At 36.8% G+C, this 19,294-nt stretch overlaps 1 protein-coding gene across 4 annotated transcripts in view; it reads left to right on the top strand.

Moving 5' to 3' along the window:
- The window catches only part of KIF6 (kinesin family member 6), a 297,677-nt gene that overhangs the window by 47,522 nt on the left and 230,861 nt on the right, over positions 1 to 19,294 (top strand). For all 4 annotated transcript variants that reach the window (XM_031434768.2, XM_064476464.1, XM_031434767.2 and 1 more), the window contains exon 4: positions 15,168 to 15,315. In XM_031434768.2, coding sequence (XP_031290628.2) covers positions 15,168 to 15,315 — 148 coding nt within the window. The remainder of the gene's footprint in view (positions 1 to 15,167; positions 15,316 to 19,294) is intronic.

The raw sequence follows: 19,294 nt of genomic DNA, 5'->3' as shown, positions 1-19,294 counted from the left end.
AGATTCTGGCTGTTGAAGTAAAGCCTCATTGACAAAATTGTCATTTTATATATCTGAACTTAGCAACCTGCCCTTCACAGCCTCCAAAGAGACATTAGCAACACAACTAGGCCTCTTACACACTCATAGGTGGCTGCTCCCACAATATCCTGATCCAATTTGATGATTCCCCTAAGTGACTGAGTAAGACCCTGTGGTTAGGACTTCCCCTCCAGGCGTAGACTAGGTTGTACCCTCCATGTGTGCTGCGATAGCACATGGATTTTCTTTATTTATATTATATTGTACCTAGATCAGTACCGTGGAAGGAGGGGAATCATAAATGTTTGTTGGAATAAATGGATGAATGAAGGGATAAATAATAGACTATCAACACATTTTTGAAGCAATTTTGATGAAACATTTATTCTACATACATGAATTTATGAGTAAATATGATATGGCTTGTTTTCAGCATAGCCAAATTGAAGCCATTGCTTTGAGGCTAAGTAAATCATACGAAGTACAATTTTTCTGACTCATATCATGGTGTAATGAGCTGATCAGCCATGACTTGATCAAGCATGAACATGGTGAAAAAGCCAGTTTGACTGTTGACTGACCGGTGCAGTGGTAGCATAGAGAACAGGTCTTTCCCTGTAATCTGCTGCTTTGCCAGCCTTAGACTTGTGGCCACATTTAAGGAAAGAAACCCAGATTAATGAGATGATATTCTGAATACTGAAACAAAATAGGACATATGTTTTCTGTATGTAGCACTTTCTTGGCCCAGATATTCTTAAGTAACTGTTGGAAAATTGCTGTAAAATACTTAGAGAATTGGTCCCATTGTATGAGCCTTTATGGTACAGTGTAACCTCTGGTTGGGGGACCACATGTTAGAGTCACATAGGGGCCAGTTTTCCGGTTTAAATTTCAGCACAAAGGATTTACTGGAGGTATTGGGAAGATTTCATGACAGAGCTATTTAATACTAGAGAAAGTTATTAGGAGCAATTGTGGATTCTCTTGGCAGGCTTTAAATATAGTTCAGTTTCTCCTCTGTCCAGGAGAGTTTGTGTGGACCTACCTGAGAACAGAAGGACAAACCAGACTGGTCATTCTAGCCCAAAGTTTTTGTAATTCCTTACAACCCAAGAGGAAGCTCTGGTCCTTAAATGACTTAGTAGTTGTTTCTCCTATATTCAAATAAGAGCCACACACCGTTGCTGGACTGCTGACTGCCCCCTGTGTGAAGACCTTCATTACTGAGTTTTGTTTTCATTCACACTAAACATTTTCACTTGAGTGGAAATACATGTGCTAAGCCTCAGATCACAGGGAAATTATTTAATGTATAACTCTAAACTTAATATGCTAAGTTAAGTAGTAGTAGAACAAAATAAGTTTTTTTCCCCTTCATTTGTGAAACAAATTATGCACTTCAGGAGAGGTAGGTGCTCATTTCCAAGCTGACAAAATTCTTTCTAAAATTTTTGCATTGAAAGAATTTAGGGAGAAAATAAAATAGTAAATAGAATTTAAAAGATGTTGTAAGATGTTTAGGTATAATCTGCTCTTTCAGCCATTACAGAATTTTCAAGATACCTAATAAGATCATGTACTTCTCTTATTTTGGAAATAGGTATTTTCTATATTTTTGTTTTAATTTTTTGAACTAAGAATATACTGAAAATATATAGCAATTTTTTAATGCAGTACAGAGATGTTTTTAATGCAATGTGAATATTTGACTTTGAACTACCTGAATATTTAAATGAAACAGGCTCTGTTCCAACTTCCCTCTGCATGTATCCATTATGTATATGGAAAATAGATCATACTAGTGTGTAGTTCTTTAAAAATAAAAATAGGCATGCTAACCAAGATGAGCATTTGGACTGTTTATGTGTGTGTTCTTTTTGTGTTCCAGCTCAACTTAACCTTTTAGTATCTGAACTTAGCACATGTTAAGATTGTCTTAACTCTACAGACTGCCGAATGCCTGTGTGGAAAGCAAATATTTGTATACCTAATCACTTATTTCCATCAAATTCCTTTATTATTTTACAGGTGAAATTTTAAAAATATATTGGTTTTAAGACAAAATAACCTTAAAAACTTTAAGTTAAGAGAGAATTTGTGATATTGCACAACTCTTGTAAGTGTCAGAGAAATAATCATGTAATTGTATCCACTCTATTTGTTAAAATACAGGACAAAGTTAAGTCCGCTCTATCCCTGGAGATTTAGTTGTTTGGTCATGCTGACTATGCTAATCTTTTAAATAATGAACCGATTTCTACATGACTCCAAGCTTCCTAAGAATAGATGCAATGATTGATTCATCAAACCCTCCTCCCTTCCTTTCTTCCTTCTTCTCTCCAAATTTCTCTTCCTTTCGCCCACTGGTTTTGTTGAATGCCTGTAGACTCCTAGTTACTGTGATCTAGTTGATTCTGGATTGATTAAGACAGAATTTCTGTCCACAAGGAGAACACAGTCTTATGGGTCAAGTGGACAAAAAAAAACAATCACTTATTAATTGGGTGGAAGTGTAATGAGTGGAGGAAGGACGCAGAAGAGGAGCCTCAGTGCTTTCGTACAATGGTGGTGGGAAGTTGAGAGTGACTGTGGAGAAGCAATAGTCAGAAAGAACTGTGAAGAGCAGGGAGTAATGGAACTGAGTCTGAGACTTGGAGATTTAGGTGTTATACAAGCCAGTACTTGTGAGGAAAGAAGGAATTTGGTTGAGACAGATGGTTGGAGGGTGAGATTTCTGGGTAGTGGGGCAACTTGACTTTTCACACAAACAACTTAAATTAAGTATGGATGACTATGTGGGAAACTTATGGGGAACTGGAGACAGGTCAAAAGACTAGAGAAGGGATAATGTGGAGGTAAGGGGAGGTGACACATGAAAAGTATTCTGGGTCATGAAAAGCCGCATATGGCCTACAGAGAAAACTAGAACTTATCCTAAAAGCAATCAGAAACTACCAAATACTTTAAATCAGAGTGGTGGCTCAGTTATATGTGTTATATAAAAATCATTCTGGTGGCAGTGTAGGGAGAAGATGGATTGGAGGGACCCAAGATCATTTAGGATGCTATTAGTGTAAGGCAGGGTTTTCAGAGGCAAAGGCAGACTAAGGTCCAGGCAAATAGTACAAATAAATGAAACAGGCCAAGTTCAGAAACTGGAGAACGTGGACTTAGGGCCTAAGTAAATACCAGGAGCAGTCACTACTTGGCTTCAACCAGTTATTGCTGTTTGGGAAAGAAAAGACACCCCACCACACACATATACACACCCTATTGCACATTCATTATTTGCTTTTGGCTCTCAGATGAGTGTCAAACATTTTTAAAAACATGAACAGGTCAACACTATGCTGACCAAACAAAATAAATCTTTGGGCCAGATACAGCCTAAGCCAATATATCACTGAAGTGTGTTCTTTTGAACAATGATCTTTGAAAAATGAGTTCTGTGGTCAAATAAATTAGAAGCAATTGGAACTTGACAAAACTGATTTTGAAGTTCACAAGAAAAGGAAAATGTGTAAGAATGAGCCAAGACAATTTCGTAGAAGCACAAAGATGAGGAAACTTACCCTACTACATATCAAGCCGTATTATAAACGTATGATAATTAAAATAATGCAGTTCTAGAACAGGAATGGACAAAGAAATTAATTAGATTAGAATAGATATTTCAGAAACAGTCTCATGTGTATGTGAAAATTTATGATAAAGTTAGCATTTTAAATGAATTGAGGGACCATGGATCATTCAATAAATGGTGCTGGGGAAATTAGCTATCAACTGAGCAAAAACAATGTTATATTCTAACATGCCATTAGCAAAAAAAAAAAAAAGTAAGATGAATTAAATAACAAATTGTGAAGCAATAAAACAATAAATAGAGGAAACGAAGAAAACATATTTATGATGTTGGATAACAGAAAGCCCTCTTAATGACATAAAATACAAGAAACAAATTTGACTTAATCAAACTAAAAAGAAATCTGGACAACAAAAGCCACCATAAATAGTATTAAAAGATAAGCTACTCTCTGGAAGAAAATATGCAACATAGAACAGGATTAATATCTATAACATGGAAATAACTCTTGCCAGTTAATGAGAAAGATGAACAATCCATTACAAATTTGTCAAAGGACATGAACAAGCAGTTCTCTGAAGAGGAAATATAATTAGTCAATAAACATGAAAATATGCTTAATATGAATATGAAATATGAAAATATGCTTAATCACATTGCAGTCAGATAAATGAAAATTAGAAATATGAGATACTTCTTCCTCTCACTAAATTGGCAAAATAAAACTTTGGTAATGTAAGAGTAAGTGAGAGAATGAGAAAACAGGAACTCTTCCACTACAGATGTGAGCGTACATTGGTGTGGCCACTTTGCAGGACATCACTGTCAGTATCTGTCACAACTGAAAGTATACCTGCTCCATGATACAGAAATTTCAGTTCGAAGCATCTACTTGTAGAGAAATAGGCTGTTGTCCCTCTAGCATCATCTGCAATGGCAAGAAACTGGAAAGAATCCAACTGTTCATCAGTGAGGGCTGGTTAAATGAGGTGTCCATTTATGCTGTGACATGCTGTACAGACTTGGAGCATGAAAGAATGCTGTGTATCTACTGATGATATAAGACGCATTACTGAGTGAACAAAATACATCACCCAAGGATTCAGAGAGTACTAAACCAGTTATTTAAAAAAGGAAAAAGACGTAAAACAGTTCTGTATGTGAAAAAGTCTGAAAGTATGCCTGCAAAAGGGGTAACAGGAATTAACTATGGTGAAAGTTTGAGGTTGGGAGAGGGCAGTTTTGTTCAAGGGGGACTTACTTTTAGATATAATTTAAATTTTAATAAGCTTGTATTCATACACTTATGAATTGTGTAATCAAAAATAAAAGTATTTTCAGTGATGAAAGAAACTTGAACTTGCTTATTTTCTAAGGAGGAAGCAGTCAACAGAAAGGAAGGAATCAAAAACACAGGAGAGGGGTATTTGATGGAGAAAGATCCCCGGAGAGGTAGGAGAGAATACAATCTAGAATTTAGTTGGAAGAGATAAGCCTTGAATGGGAGGAGGACCAATCCTCTGGGATCACTGAGGAGGAGGAAGGGATGAGGCTAATGGAGATAAATTTATATATGTGGGGGTGGAGGCTGGGCGGGGAGAGAGGAGCTGAGGAATTTCCTGTATGGTGACCTCTATGTTCATTCTGAAGTAACAGCATGTCCCCCACCACCCTCATGTCCTGTCTTCCTCACTGTGGATATCAGTAAACGTGACTAACTGGCTTCTCCACCTGTTCACCTCAAGCCAATTTAATGTTAGTATCTCATTACTCTTGGGCTCTTGCCTCTTGTTATCTTTGTAAAGAGTAACTCGTTACTACTGCATGTGCTCCCAAAAGTCCTCCCATCATATGCTGAGAGCAGCAAGCTCAGAATAACGGGCCAAATCAGTGAACAGTTCCTCTTGTTGGAAGGAACCTGGGGGATTGCTTTCAAATGGCTTGCTTTAATTCTCCTGTACCCCATTTTATACTCAAGAGTATTTGTCTCCTGTGTATCCAGAGGTCCCGTTTCCAGCTTTCTCCCGAGGGAAGTCCATGAATCCACCCCCCTCCCACCGGCATTCTCTGGAATGTTTTGTTTTGTTTTGTTTTTTGCTTGCAGCCTCACAAAACCCTCTGTTGTTCCCCTTTAAAGTAGGGGAGAAGTGGCTCTGCCCATCATCTTCTTTAGACTTTGAGAGCCTACTAGCCACCCGTTCTTACCTTTTATGTAAAATATATTTAGCCACTCATTACAAGTTATAATCCCTTTGTGATCCTTGGGTTCCAGATAGGGAATTGAAAAGAGTTTTTAGATATCAGACATCCAATGAAATTGAAAAGTATCTGAGTCCTTTCTTCTTCTGCTCTTTAACTTCTGACTTTCCTAGAGGCTGTCCCTGGATAGCTGCCTTCAGAAGAAAAACCCTAATAAGATGAGCCATTCTTTCCTGTTTTCTATGCTATTAATGCCATTACTAACATGTTGATGTTAAAGGCATGTCTTTTGTTCCTCTCTCTCAATGGATGACACAGATTTTATGTTATTATTTTTCTGTCCTAACTTTAGCCATCCTAGCTAGCGTTAAGTGCTGTAAAACAGTGTTTCACAGGATTTTACTGTATAATTAATGAAAATCAAGGTACTCAAGATGAAAGGATTATAGATCTGTACTATATTCATGCCTTTAAGATGCTCTCTACATGCAGTGAGCAAAGGTGTGGTTTTAAGATGAGTACAAATGAAAAGTATTAGAACAGATAATTTAATTGTATATAGCTTAATTTGTCATCTTAATCTTTTTATTATGATTAGCCCTCACATTTTTTTTAAAAAAAAATGAAGGTAGTAAACTTAATCTCTAAGACTTTTATGTTTTTTTTTCCTATGAACTTCTGAACAAAGCAACTTTGAGATGAATATTTAACTGGATAGGATTCTAATGAACACACTGGATTATTAAGTTTAAAAAAAAAGATGATCAGATTCATTTTATAACTTAATTAGATAGTAGGAAGAGTATTTTATTTGGAATTAGATAGACCTTAATGTTGGTCTTATCACTTACTAAGCGTCATCTTGATCTAGTTAACTTCCCTAAAGCTCAGTTTTTTCATCTTAAAGGGAAGACAATAGAGAGAAGTCTCAGGAGAAATTCTCTAGAGAATGAAGGAGAAAGAGTATGTTTGAGAGAAAAAATAATGAGTTCAGTCTTTATCAGACTAAATTTGAAGTGCTACAGAAAAGTTTAGATGTGTAAATTTGTATTGATTACTTTAAGACTAGAGATTTTTCAGTGTATTAAGACCAGGTTATTAACAGAAATTGATAAAATGGTATTTCAACTATACCATTCATAAACTAATAGCAGGATATGTTTCTCACAACATTTTGTGAACACTGTTCTCTTCCCACAGTGGCTCCTAGGAGTGCCCCTCCTAGGATGTCTTCTCCACCAACACTGGCCTCCCCTGCTGCTCTCATGTCCCTCTAATGACCACTACTCACCCTTGGACCCCCACCCACCTGTATCGACTCTTTTTATGGCCTACAGGATGAACAGTCAGCTCAAAAATAGTCTGGCCCATACTTTCTGCCTGGTGTTCTGTTCCTTTCCCCTCATTCCTTTATGAGTGATTCCAATCAGGTCACAACTTTATATCTCATTAGATCCTGTGTGTGCATGATGTAACTAAAACTACAGTGAAGAGTAACTAGAAACTTCTTGAGATATATTTTTAGTTACCTTTCTGTTCCCAAGGACAAATTTTCCAAGAATGTGAAAGATGTCTTCCATTTCACACAAAATTTAAATCAAGTTAGAAGATCTTATTTAGCAAATAATCTTGAGACTGAAAGTTTAGAGAAGAAGGCTTGTAATTCAAATATAAACTAGAGCTCCATGTGGTCCAGTCTGTGTAGAGTGTCATTTTGAAGATACACACAAGTCAGGTTGTTTTCAGGCTCTCAGGCAAATGCAAGGGGTAGGAGAGTGAATTTTTAATGTGTTGCAGACACCTTTAACATCCTTTCTCCACTGCTGCTTTTCTCAGCAAGCATCCCCCACACCAGCAGTAACTGCCTGCTGCCCTCCCCCGCCACTCTGCAGTTCTCATTTTCCCCCTCTCCACTCTCTTTCAGAAGTCTTCAGATGACTCATCCCTGCAAGGTAGGCCCTTTGTCCACCTCTCAGCCTACATTCCTGGATTTCTGTTTCTACAGCTGGAGCAACCAAAAGCTCCATTCAGTCTTGAGAGGAAAAGAATGGAATCCCCAGAAAAATACAGTTTTCTCACTTTGCCTTTCTAGGCAGAAATCCTTGTAGACGAATTTTTATAAATTCTCCATCTCTCTACAGACACAGTTATAAAGAAGCCATTTGGGCTTTTTTTTTTTTTTTACACATAGATTAATGTGTAAATTGGAAGATTATATAGGCATAATATATGCACATGCTTATATATTTGAAGATACTTGTCTTGCTAATTATTTTGCACTGTAAGCTTTTTTCCCCTATAAATTCACATAGCACATGGTGCCAAGCTTTCAATATCATATAATGAATGCTTTAAAATTGTGGTTGATCAATTTACTGACAGAGAACTCAGTGTTACAAGTTTAGGGAAAAGTGTTTTCTTTTCTTTTCTTTTGTTTTTTTTTCGGTATCCTTTCAAAATATACACAGAGTAACCAGTTCAGACTTTATGCAAGATTCTGCCCAAATAAATTTCTATAGACAAAGGATTTTTCCACATCATTGTATAAAACTTTTGTTGTTTCATTTGAGTTGCATCCTTAGATGGTCATCTGAAAATGATTATGTATTTAATGACTCTTAAGTGTTTATTCTCAAGGGTCACAGAAAAAATATCTGTCATAAATGCTACAGTAAATGCATTTTTCATAATATAAATAAGATAAAAGTAAGTGTAGCCTTCACTTTTAAACACAGTATACTGGACTTAAAACTAAAACATATTTCAGCACTGGATTGTGTTCAGAAGGGATCATTTTCTTCTGCTGAAGTTTCATGCATTTCTGTTATGTTTCCAGGGTTAAACTGCTTATTACTAATACTGAGACAAAATGGTTTCTTCAGAAACTTAGGAAATAATAAACAACCTCGTTTAGAGAGCACTTTGGCCTGGATTTGATCCATGAACTTATGGATATGAAGCCAGTTGGTGTGTTTAAGATCTCGAGGATCCTTTCAAGGGAGACTGTTTGGATTATGTACCCTATGGTGTGTTTGCCTCTTGCAAAGTTTGGTTTGAAGTAGTTGGGACAAGACTGTGAACAAATCCCTGAGAATCGTAGAGCTGGAAAGGAACTCAAAAGGTCCTTCTCCTCAGCCCTTGTATCCAAGGAGAAGAATTTGCGAATCATTCAAGGCAGATGGTTGCTGATCCTGTTTTTGTGACACATCCAAGCGTGGGAGTCCTGATTGTGCCAAAGTGACTGTTTAAGAAGAAAGCACCCAACATTCTTGTTTTCTTATCACATTTTAAAACTTAGAAAATGTGAGCTATGATGGGAGAGGGACCCAGTCTGGTTCTTGAGTGGTTGACATGCGAGGCGGTTGCCTATGACATTTCAAAATCTGGAAGATTTTTCTGTGCTCACATCATTCTTATATTTAGTTGAGTTTAGTTTTGTTTTTTTAAATCATAGTGTTACTCTCTTAACATTATCTGAGTTACTTTATACCAGCAGTTGCAAAATTCAAAATTCCTTAGAGGGCAGGCAGCTAATCTGAAGTAAACCAATGAAGGCAATATGGGAGTGGTGGTTTCTGTGCCTGAACTGGGGAGCAGAGGTCCCAGGGGCTAAGATCATTTAGATTGAATTAAAAAAAAAAAAAAAAGAAAGATAGCACTGTACAAACAAAATGCTCTGTTGGCTGAACTTGGCCTGTAAGTTTATTTGTGACCCTGATCCAGTGTGCCCAGTGGGCCCACAGGCACTTATAAAAAGCTTTAAAAGATTATCCCAAGAGTATCAATTACCACTTAATCTACATTTGCTGTTTTATTTTTCTGACAAAAACACATTTTGAATGTGTAAGTTAATTATATTTAATCTAGATATTCTTGCCTTGGACATTCCTTTCTAAAAAATAACTAATGATTTGTTTAGGTCTGCTAAGGTTAGCCATGTAACCCACTTTATTCCTGTATCAGGATTTACAGCTGAATCAATACATCATACAAGTGAATCTTTAAATCATCTTAGAATGATCTTGCCAGAACATGCTTTTACAAGGGATGTTGTCTGAACCAGGGGAACTAAACTTGCATGCCTTTAACCAGGACTTCCGTGACATACCTCAAGGGGGTGTGATTCACAGTATCCACATGCATGAACGGAGCCCTCACTGCGCAGCTGTGGGGGAGCAGTGGCATTCGTGTGGACCACACTGCAAATGGTACCCTGTTACCATGCAGTGATGCAGCCCTGCCCTCAGGTCTCAGCTGGTATACATTTGAGAAGTTACTGAGTTTAAGACCATAGGGAGTTTGGGGATTGTGGCAAACTGGAGAAGACATGTCCCACATAAAGGCATTCACATTAAGATAAGTTTAAACATTCCTAAAGGCAGGATTCGCTGCTACCTTGAGACCGCTTGTCTAAACTGTGGTGCAAAAGATGTTTTTCAGATCACTCAAGGAATCTGCATTAGTTAGGACTCTTTTGGTTGCATACAATAGAATTCCAACTCAAATAGAAGAGAGGATTTCCTGACTCACATAACTGGGTTAGCTAAGAGAATTGAAGAGAGGGGGGCGGTGCTACAAAAATCAGAGTTGTCACTGTTTGAACTAGGTACATGACCAGGCCAAGATTCCTTCTCCACCTGTCTTACCCGTGCTTAGCCCTGCTTCCCTGTGCAGGAGGGCAGAGGACACAGCCTCTGGCAGCTATGGTTCAAAGACCCCTGCAAAAAGAAAGCTTTTTTCCTTTCAAAATTCATATGGGACAGACTTCTGTTTGCTCTACTTGAGGCATGTCATCAGCCTCTTAGAAGAGTAGCTGTTGCAGACTGGGCAGGCATTGTGGGGACTATGGTGGAGTGTGGTGGTATGATTGGTCAGGCCTGAGTCTTGTGCCCCACACACTTGCCAGTTCCTCATGAGCTTGAAGACAGGAGTGGAGTGTGGGGAGGAGGTAAGGGTGGGGCTACCACCAGAAGAAGAGGTAACTAAGAAAGTTTGCTGGGCAGAAAAATTTAGCTCTCTAAGTCTACTGCCTTCTCAAGTTTCCCCAAAGGGTAGGTCCCCTCACTTTTTTTCTCCCTCCTTCTCCTTTATAACAAAGGGATGCCCGATGACCAAAATTTGCTAGAAATTTTGCAAGTTGTTTGCTCATTTGGCTTAACAGATGGGAAGATTATTTTTATTTATAGCAAAACTGTTGTGTTAATTATGAGTTGCTACTGTTTTTGGTTCAAATTCTTCTTAAAAATTCAAGCTGCTGAATTACGCATCAGAAATATTCTGGAAGTGAAACAATTGAGTCACTTACCCTAGTTTCTGTAAAAGACAGTGGGCTGCCCCGGAGAGCTGCTTGAGGCTACTTCGGAGGGACTTTATTCTAGGAAGAGGGCAGCAGTGGACAGAAATGAACTGTTCTGAGAATTAAAAAACAAATTAAAATTAGAGAATTTCAGCTACTTGGGCTCTTAGAATTGCATGAATGGCAAGATGAAGTAATATACAGGGGCCTTAATTTTGATAATTCTGGTCCAGATTAGTCTTATTGACATAAAGATTTTTAGCCAAATTAAACATAAATATGGTACAATTTCTATTTGGTTAATAAATTCTATTCTTAGTACTCACTGGTTTATATGTGTTTTCTTGTAAACTAATTTGATTTGTTCTTATAAAAGATTTTTTTTAATTATGAATATATATTTTCCTGGGATTATTAACTTTTTTCAGGTCCAACTGCATGGTCTTTTAAAGTCCCACCTCACTTGCCCCTCTGCCCTCAAAAATGAAGGCAGCCCCACCCAGAGTCTGAGTCCATCCTGCTCCTGGATCAAACAGCTGTTTAAGCAGAGTTCAGATATCTATTTTCCAGAAATACCTTAGAAGGGATTCTTCTGTTGGACAAAAAGTAGTTAGAAAATCTCTAACGACACCGATTTTCCAACTCTGGTTATCTCCTCAAATTTGAGGGACTATAGTATCATTTATTTGGTTCAGGGAACTAAATTATCATCACAGTGATAATTTGTTGTTGGTTACTTTGATGTAGATGCCGTATAAGGAGATTCTTACAGCCTCCTCATCTAGTTCAACAAAATGAAGTCTCACTTTATGCAGACACTTCTAGACAGTCATCTTCTATTTGGGGTCTAGTTAAACAAATAAAGAGTAATAAAAGTGAAAAACTAAACTAAAGTGGTTTGTATTTTTCTAGTGTATGTGTGGAATAATATTCCAGTTTATAATCCGCAAGAGGGAGAATCTGTCTTTCTGTTTCATTCGTGCAAATATTAAAATGTAAGAAATGACAATATCTTAGCTTTGTAATTTAAATTTCTAGGCAAAATGCATTTTTCAAAAGGAAGAAAAAGATTTCTGCAATGGAGCTTTCATCTGATCATCAAACTCTGGTTTATAAAGCATTGATTTATTTACATAAATCAGGACTGTCTCTAGCTCGGATGAATTAGGCAGTAGCCTGCATTTTTTGTTGGTTTAGGAAGCTCAGAAATATTTCTTACCAGCAATGTGTATACCATTGTTCATTGCTGAAATTTATCATTTGCTTTTCATTACTTTTATTAATTACTATTTTCTGTTTCTGTGTTTTAAAAATACTACTACCAAGGTGTTAAAACACATCTAGTTACTAACAACTTGGAATAGATTCTTCCTTACTATTTTATTGTTAAAAGAGCCTCATTGAGATATTATTCATATACCCTAAATTTCACTTTAAAGTATACAATTTAGTAGTTTTTAGTACAAGTCTGCAACCATCAATCACCATTATCTAATTTTATAACATTTTCATCATTCTCAAAAAGAAGCCCCATACCACACCCATTAGCCGTCACTCCCCAGATGCCTTACTCCCAGCTCTGGCAACCACTAATCTACTTTCTATCTCTTTGGATTTGCTCATGTTAGATATTTTATATAAATGGAATCCTACAATATATGACCTTTTATAACTGGCTTTATCACTTAATGTAATCATATCCCATGATACGAATATGACACATTTTGTTTATCCACTCATCAGTTTGGGTTATTTTCACTTCTTGGCCATGTGAATAATTCTACTATAAACATTTTTACAAATTTTTTTGTGGACGTGTTTTCGATTCTGCTGGGCTATACCTAGGAGTGGAATTGCTGGGTCATATGGTAACTTTATGTTTATATTTTGAGGAACTGCAAAACTTTTTCAAAACACCTGCACCCTTAACATTGCCACCAGAAATGTATCAGGAATCCAACTTCTCCACATCCTCACAACACTTGTAATTATCTTAATTTTCAGCTCCAGAATTTCTATTTGGTTCCTTTTTAAATCATTTCTATCTTTTTATTAATAGTCTTTTTTATGTGAGATACTATTCTCATGTATTTTAAAATTCTTTAAACATGCTTTACTTTTGTTTTTTGAACGTATTTGTAGTAACTCACTTAAATTCTTTATCTAGATAGTAAGCCATACTACTGCTTGAGGATTGGGCTTCCTCAAGGATGGTTTCTATTCAACATTTTATATCTTCTCTATGGGAAATATGTTCCTATTTCTTTGTGTGTCTCAAAAATTTTTATTGTAAAACTGGGCATTTTAAGTAATGTAATATGACAGCTCTGGAAATCAGATTCCCACCCTCCCCAGGGTCTGTTATTGTTACTTGTTACTGTTGTTGTTGCTGCTGCTTATTTTGTTGTTGTTGTTTAGTGAATTTTCTGGACTAATTCTGTAAAAGAGAATTACCGTATGATCTGGCAATCCCACTTGTGGGTATACAGGCATCCTTCAGTATCCCTGGGGGATTCATTCCAGGATCCCTTGCACTTACCAAAGTCTGTAAATGCTCAAGTCCCATAGTTGGTTTCCTGTATCTGTTGGTTTCAAATCTGTCACTTCAGCCAACCTCACATGGAAATTTTGGTCCACAGTTGGTTGAATCTGCAGGTGTGAAACCTGTGAATACAGAGGGCCAACTTTATTTATTGAAAAAAAAATCTACATAAAAGTGGACCTGCACAATTCTAACCCAAGTTGTTCAAGGGTCAACTGTACATCCAAAGGAAATGAAATCACTATCTACACTCCCAAGGCAATTGCCAAGACATAGGAAAACTTAAGTGTTCATGTATGGATGGATGCTAACACATATATATATGCAATGGACTATTATTCAGCTATAAAAAAAGAAGGAAATCCTGCCTTTTGTGACAACACGGATGGACCTTGAGAGCATTGTGCTAGGTGAAATAAGTCAGAGAAAGACAAATACTGTATATTCTCACTTATATGTGGAAACTGAAAAAACAAACCCATAGAAATAGAGAGTAGAATAGTGGTTACCTGGGGCTGGGGGGTAGGGAAAATGAGATGTTGGCCAAAGGGTATAAACTTCCAGTTATAAGATGAATAAGTTCTGGGGAATCTAATATACAGCACAATGACTATAGTTAACAGTACTATATTACATACTTTTAAGTTGTTAAGAGAGTAAATCTTAAATGTTATCACCACAAAAAAGTTAATCATTTGAGGTGAGGGATGTGTTGATGGATGTGTTAACTAAACTTATTGTAGTAATCATTTCACAATGTATACATGCATCAAATCATCACATTGTATGTTACATGTAATATTATATTACATTATATGTCAATTATATCTCAGGAAAGCTGGGGGAAAAGAGACATTAGGCAGAAACTAAGCAGTATTTGTATAGAGTTTGTAATAATATTTCAATATTGGTTCATAATTATGACCAATGTACAATACTGGTGTAAGATATTAACAATAGGGGAAGCTAGGTGTAGGGTATATGTGAACTCTCTGTACTATCTTTGCAACTTTTCTGTAAATATAAAAAGATCAACTACATTGCCCCTTGAGCAATGTGGGGTTTGGGGCACCAATCCTCCTTGAAGCTGAAAATCGAAGTATAACTTTATAGTCGGCCCCCCAATCTGAGGTTCTGCCTCTGAGGAGTCAACCGAGGATCGTGTAGTACTGTAGTACATATTTAGTGGAAAAATATCCACTCATGAGTGGACCATACTGTTCAAATACTTATTGTTCAAGGGTCAATTGTAGTCTAAAATAAAAATTTTATTGAAATAAAAAAAGAAAATATTTAAGTTGAGTGAATCCCATTTGAGTTATAGGTCCTTTCTTAAAGAAAAAGATTGATGTGCTGAGACTCCTGGGTAAAAAAGGTAATTTCTAGCTACATAGCCATGTATATAGGTATTTCTATAAATGTCTTTTCAGTAGTGTTGAATCAGATTGCTATTGGAATACCTGCCATTTAATACAAATGAAGTTAGCCATTTTGGTATTAAAGTGTGCCATTTCTTTATGCAGTGTCCTGGCAGGTTACAATGGTACCATCTTTGCATATGGACAAACAAGCAGCGGTAAGACATTCACCATCACAGGTGGGGCAGAACGCTACAGTGACAGAGGCATTATCCCAAGGACACTGTCATACATTTTTGAGCAATTACAAAAGGTATGAAATCTTAAGTTCATTTTATGTTTAATATATTCAGCATAAATTTACTGTGGGTGGAAAATTCATTGTGACATTTTATTATATTATATCTAAATGGGGAAATACTGTGTAATAACTCTGGCCTTTTCACTTAAGGAAAGTTTGGGATTTTACTGAAGCGGTGGAAATCAAGAAGATGCTTCTCATTAAAGGCATTCTGCTTCAGCAAAGGCTCAAAGGGAGTTCCTTCTGATACACTCATGGAGGTTAAAGAATAGATAATACATTTCACCAACTAATATCTTATATTACCCATTAAAAAATTGAAGAATGTCCTTTTGCCAAAATGGACCTTTATTTTAGCTACTAAGGCACTGAGTAGGATAATGTGGTTGTACCTTTTTCACACTTTTAATAGAAACCCAGAGAAATTTACCACAGTAAAAATCCTATTGTAATTAATTTATTATAAGGAGAAATTCTCTATGTATATTATATACCTCATTTATTGTGTGGTTTCAAATACACATTACCTTATCAGTATTTAACACAACTAACAATATAGGGATCTTTATCCCCATTTTATAATTGGGAAAACTGAGTCCTGAGTTAAATACCTTTCTCTGGGTCCTTATAAGTTGCTGACCTGGAAGTCCATCCCAGGCTGTGTAATGCCAAACTGCTTTTTTTTACCACTACATACCCTGCCTCTGTATCTCAGACTGGCTTTATTTTGTTGGTTGTGTTTGAACAAATTCTACATGAGTCACTTTGCTTCTCTGGATTTCAGTTCTCCCCTCTGTGAAAGTAGTGATTGAACTGTGCTAGAGGATTTCCAACATTCCTACTAGTTTCAACAATTCTTTGGTTGTATTACTTTAGTGTAACAAATGTCCTAACTAGGTCAGTATAACAGTCTTTCCAAAATTTCTTGACTGTATGCTGCTTGCATTTTGAGTTGCAAAGATGAGAAGAAATTGCTGAGATCTGCATAACTCTAATTTCCACCCATAAAGTAGCAATTACCCATTAGTTCAGCTCATCTCTCACTAGCCCAAACATGCCAGCTCTGCATGCCAGAAAATTTGGAAGAGAAAGGGTTGAGTATAGTGTATATGTTGGATCCGAATCCTTTCTTTTCATTTACTCATTTATTTCTGACATCAACTGTTTTGTTTTGTTCCCTGATTTTGCAAATAAAATTTCTAATAGTTTTTGTTGCTGTGAGATCATTAAGTTGGTGCAGGGCGACCTGGTTCTGAGAAAGTGCACTGCTTATGTCATGCGGCTTTGGGCAGTTACTTAATGTCTCAGGCTTGTGGAGTTGCTGTGAGAGTTAAATATACTGTATATAAAGATATTGCCCAGTTCCTGGCAGATAGTAGATGCTTGAAACACGATAGTTACCATAGCCATTTATATATATATGATGCATATATATATATGCATGTGGCCAAATGATTCCTGACCAGTTTCAAAGAACCCTTTGAAACTCAGAACAAAGGAAGCAAATTCCCCTGATTAAGTTAAACAGAATAAACACATTCTTTTTTAATAGAAAATATATTTGTCTCTTTTAAAATTTTGTCTGTGGTTATCAAAATACAGTTTTAAAAATCTAAATGTCTCCCAAGGACCTACCATCTGTTGGGTTCATTGTTTTGTATCTGTTTGTTATTGACATTACTTTAAACCCCATCTCATTCTGAATGATTCTAAATAACTTCCTGGACTGGGAGAGCCCATTGGACCAATTTATAGCCAGGACAACTCCTTGTAAACACGATGGGGTGCAACACGTGCATTATAATCTAACTGAATTGTGGTGCAGCAATTGTAGAGGCAACTTGCCATTCTTCATAAAGTTTGTCCTCATTATATAGCTGAAAAATGCAGACAGGTACTCAGATGCCCCCAGCTGATTGCTTTAGAAGACTGTGTGGTGTGCTCCAGAATCCTTCAAGGAAACATTTGACTTATGCAAAGTATTTATTTCAAGATAAACTAAGAGCTAGTGCCTACTGGGTCCTAAAAATGCCTGTGAGTGTGATAGAAGCACATTTGCAAAGATTTTAAAAGAGGAAAATTGATTCCATTTATTTTAGAAATCACTGCTCATTATTTCTGAGTATTGCGAGATTCATACTTGTTTGGGGGCAGGAGAGAAGGCTGTCTGCAGGAAACATGTGTGTTACATTACAGTCTGGCAATCCTGACCAGTAAAAATGGAGTAATAAGGAAAGGTAGCTGCCACATAGCTCAGTGAATTTTAAGTGTGTATTCCAATAAAAGCCCAGAAAATGCAGAAGCTGGAGGAGCCAAAGGCATTATCCCTATCATCTCAGGGCAATAGACTTGCCATTTGCCTGACTTTTTATTATTTCTTTTCGTTTCTGAAAGAAGAGAGTTTCTCCACAGCAGATGAACGTACAAGTTAGCTGTTCTTTTTGCTTTGCTTTTCCTTTCCTTTTACATTCACATTGTCTATGTGGCGGCTTTTAGAAGTAATAACAAAAACAATAACAGCAGCAATGAAAAACATGCAGCAGTAGTAGCAGCAATGATTCACTGGCGCCTATTAGCAGGCCACACATTTTTAGTAGGATTTAAAACACAGAACCTATTTCTCTGTGACAACAGTTCTGCAAGATAAGAGTTATTATCCCCAATTTCACGATTGAACAACTGAGGCTAAGGATGCAGGATCACTCGGTTATAAAGGCAGATCCAGTATTCAAATCCAGTTTTGTCTGATGCTGAGATGAACTCATAAATGTATGCTAAAATCTCAAACCATCATCTATGGGATATTTCAGATAAATTTTAGAAATATATTGTTTTAAACAGGATCTCAAGATGTTGCTGAATGGTCCACTGTGAGCTTTAACTTGCTTGGAGAATCTTTCAGACATGCACAGTGTGTATGTTGCTCGTGGAACACTTTTTTTCCACAAATATCTTAAGTAATATTTTAGGAAACACTGGATTAGACTAGAGACCACTCAGAGCCTGTCTGGTATTTGCACTAATCCAAGCTGCAACCCACCAGATTATGTTGATACGATGCTTTTACTAAAGGAGGATACTAACATAATTGATAGACGGATTGTCAGCATGAGCCACCAGAGTCACCCACATCAACAGGATTTCCAGCATTTGATTGGGAGAAACTGATTAGTAGAGATTCAGTCCATGCTGTCACGTTCACAGAACACCAGAACATGGAATTTCAGCTGTAGCTTCAGTGTTTTACTATAGTCATGCGCTGGCTGAGGGCTGCCTTAATTTTTCATGTATTATTTCATTTTTATGAAATGATAGTATCTTTATTGGATAGTCTGAGCCATTTTAGGACCAGAGAATCATATTAATTTTGATTAATTAAAGGAGAACTAATTAATCTTAATCTGAAGAACACATAGGGACCCACTATGCAACTTTCTCACTTTTAAAGGTGTAGAAACTAAGGCCTGACATGGTAGGGGCTCAGAACTAGTAGGACTAGGAGTTCAGCTTTAGATTTGCAGGCCACTGTTCTCTCCCCATCTCTGTGACTTGGTCCTCTCGTTTTTTGAATTAACACCTGTCAAATGGATTGTCTTGGATATGGGTGAGAATCCTTTCTGTGAATATCCATTATGACAATCTGCCTCCTTTCTCTTATGAGAAGCAGGACTATAATATTTGCAGAAATGGAAGCATTGGTATTTTGGGAGAAACAAGAAGTGTCATTTGATATTTTGTATTGAAAACTGAGCTTAGCATTTTCTCAAGACTGGAAAAAAATTCCCTGTTTCATTCCATGTCAGAGGGAGTACATCCTTTTTGTCTTTTACCCTAATTACCCTGATGCCTGTATCATTGCATTTCAGCAGTGACCCACAGAAAATACCTCTCCCTAACCAATAGCTGAATATCCCTAATCTGCCACTTGGGCTAGGAAAGTTGCTAAGGTATAGGTAGTGAACTGTTAATGTCCACTCTTATTATTACCTGA

Source organism: Camelus dromedarius, chromosome 19 (assembly GCF_036321535.1).
Source record: "Camelus dromedarius isolate mCamDro1 chromosome 19, mCamDro1.pat, whole genome shotgun sequence".
Taxonomy (NCBI): Eukaryota; Metazoa; Chordata; class Mammalia; order Artiodactyla; family Camelidae; genus Camelus; species Camelus dromedarius.
This window is presented reverse-complemented; position numbering and strand designations above follow the sequence as displayed.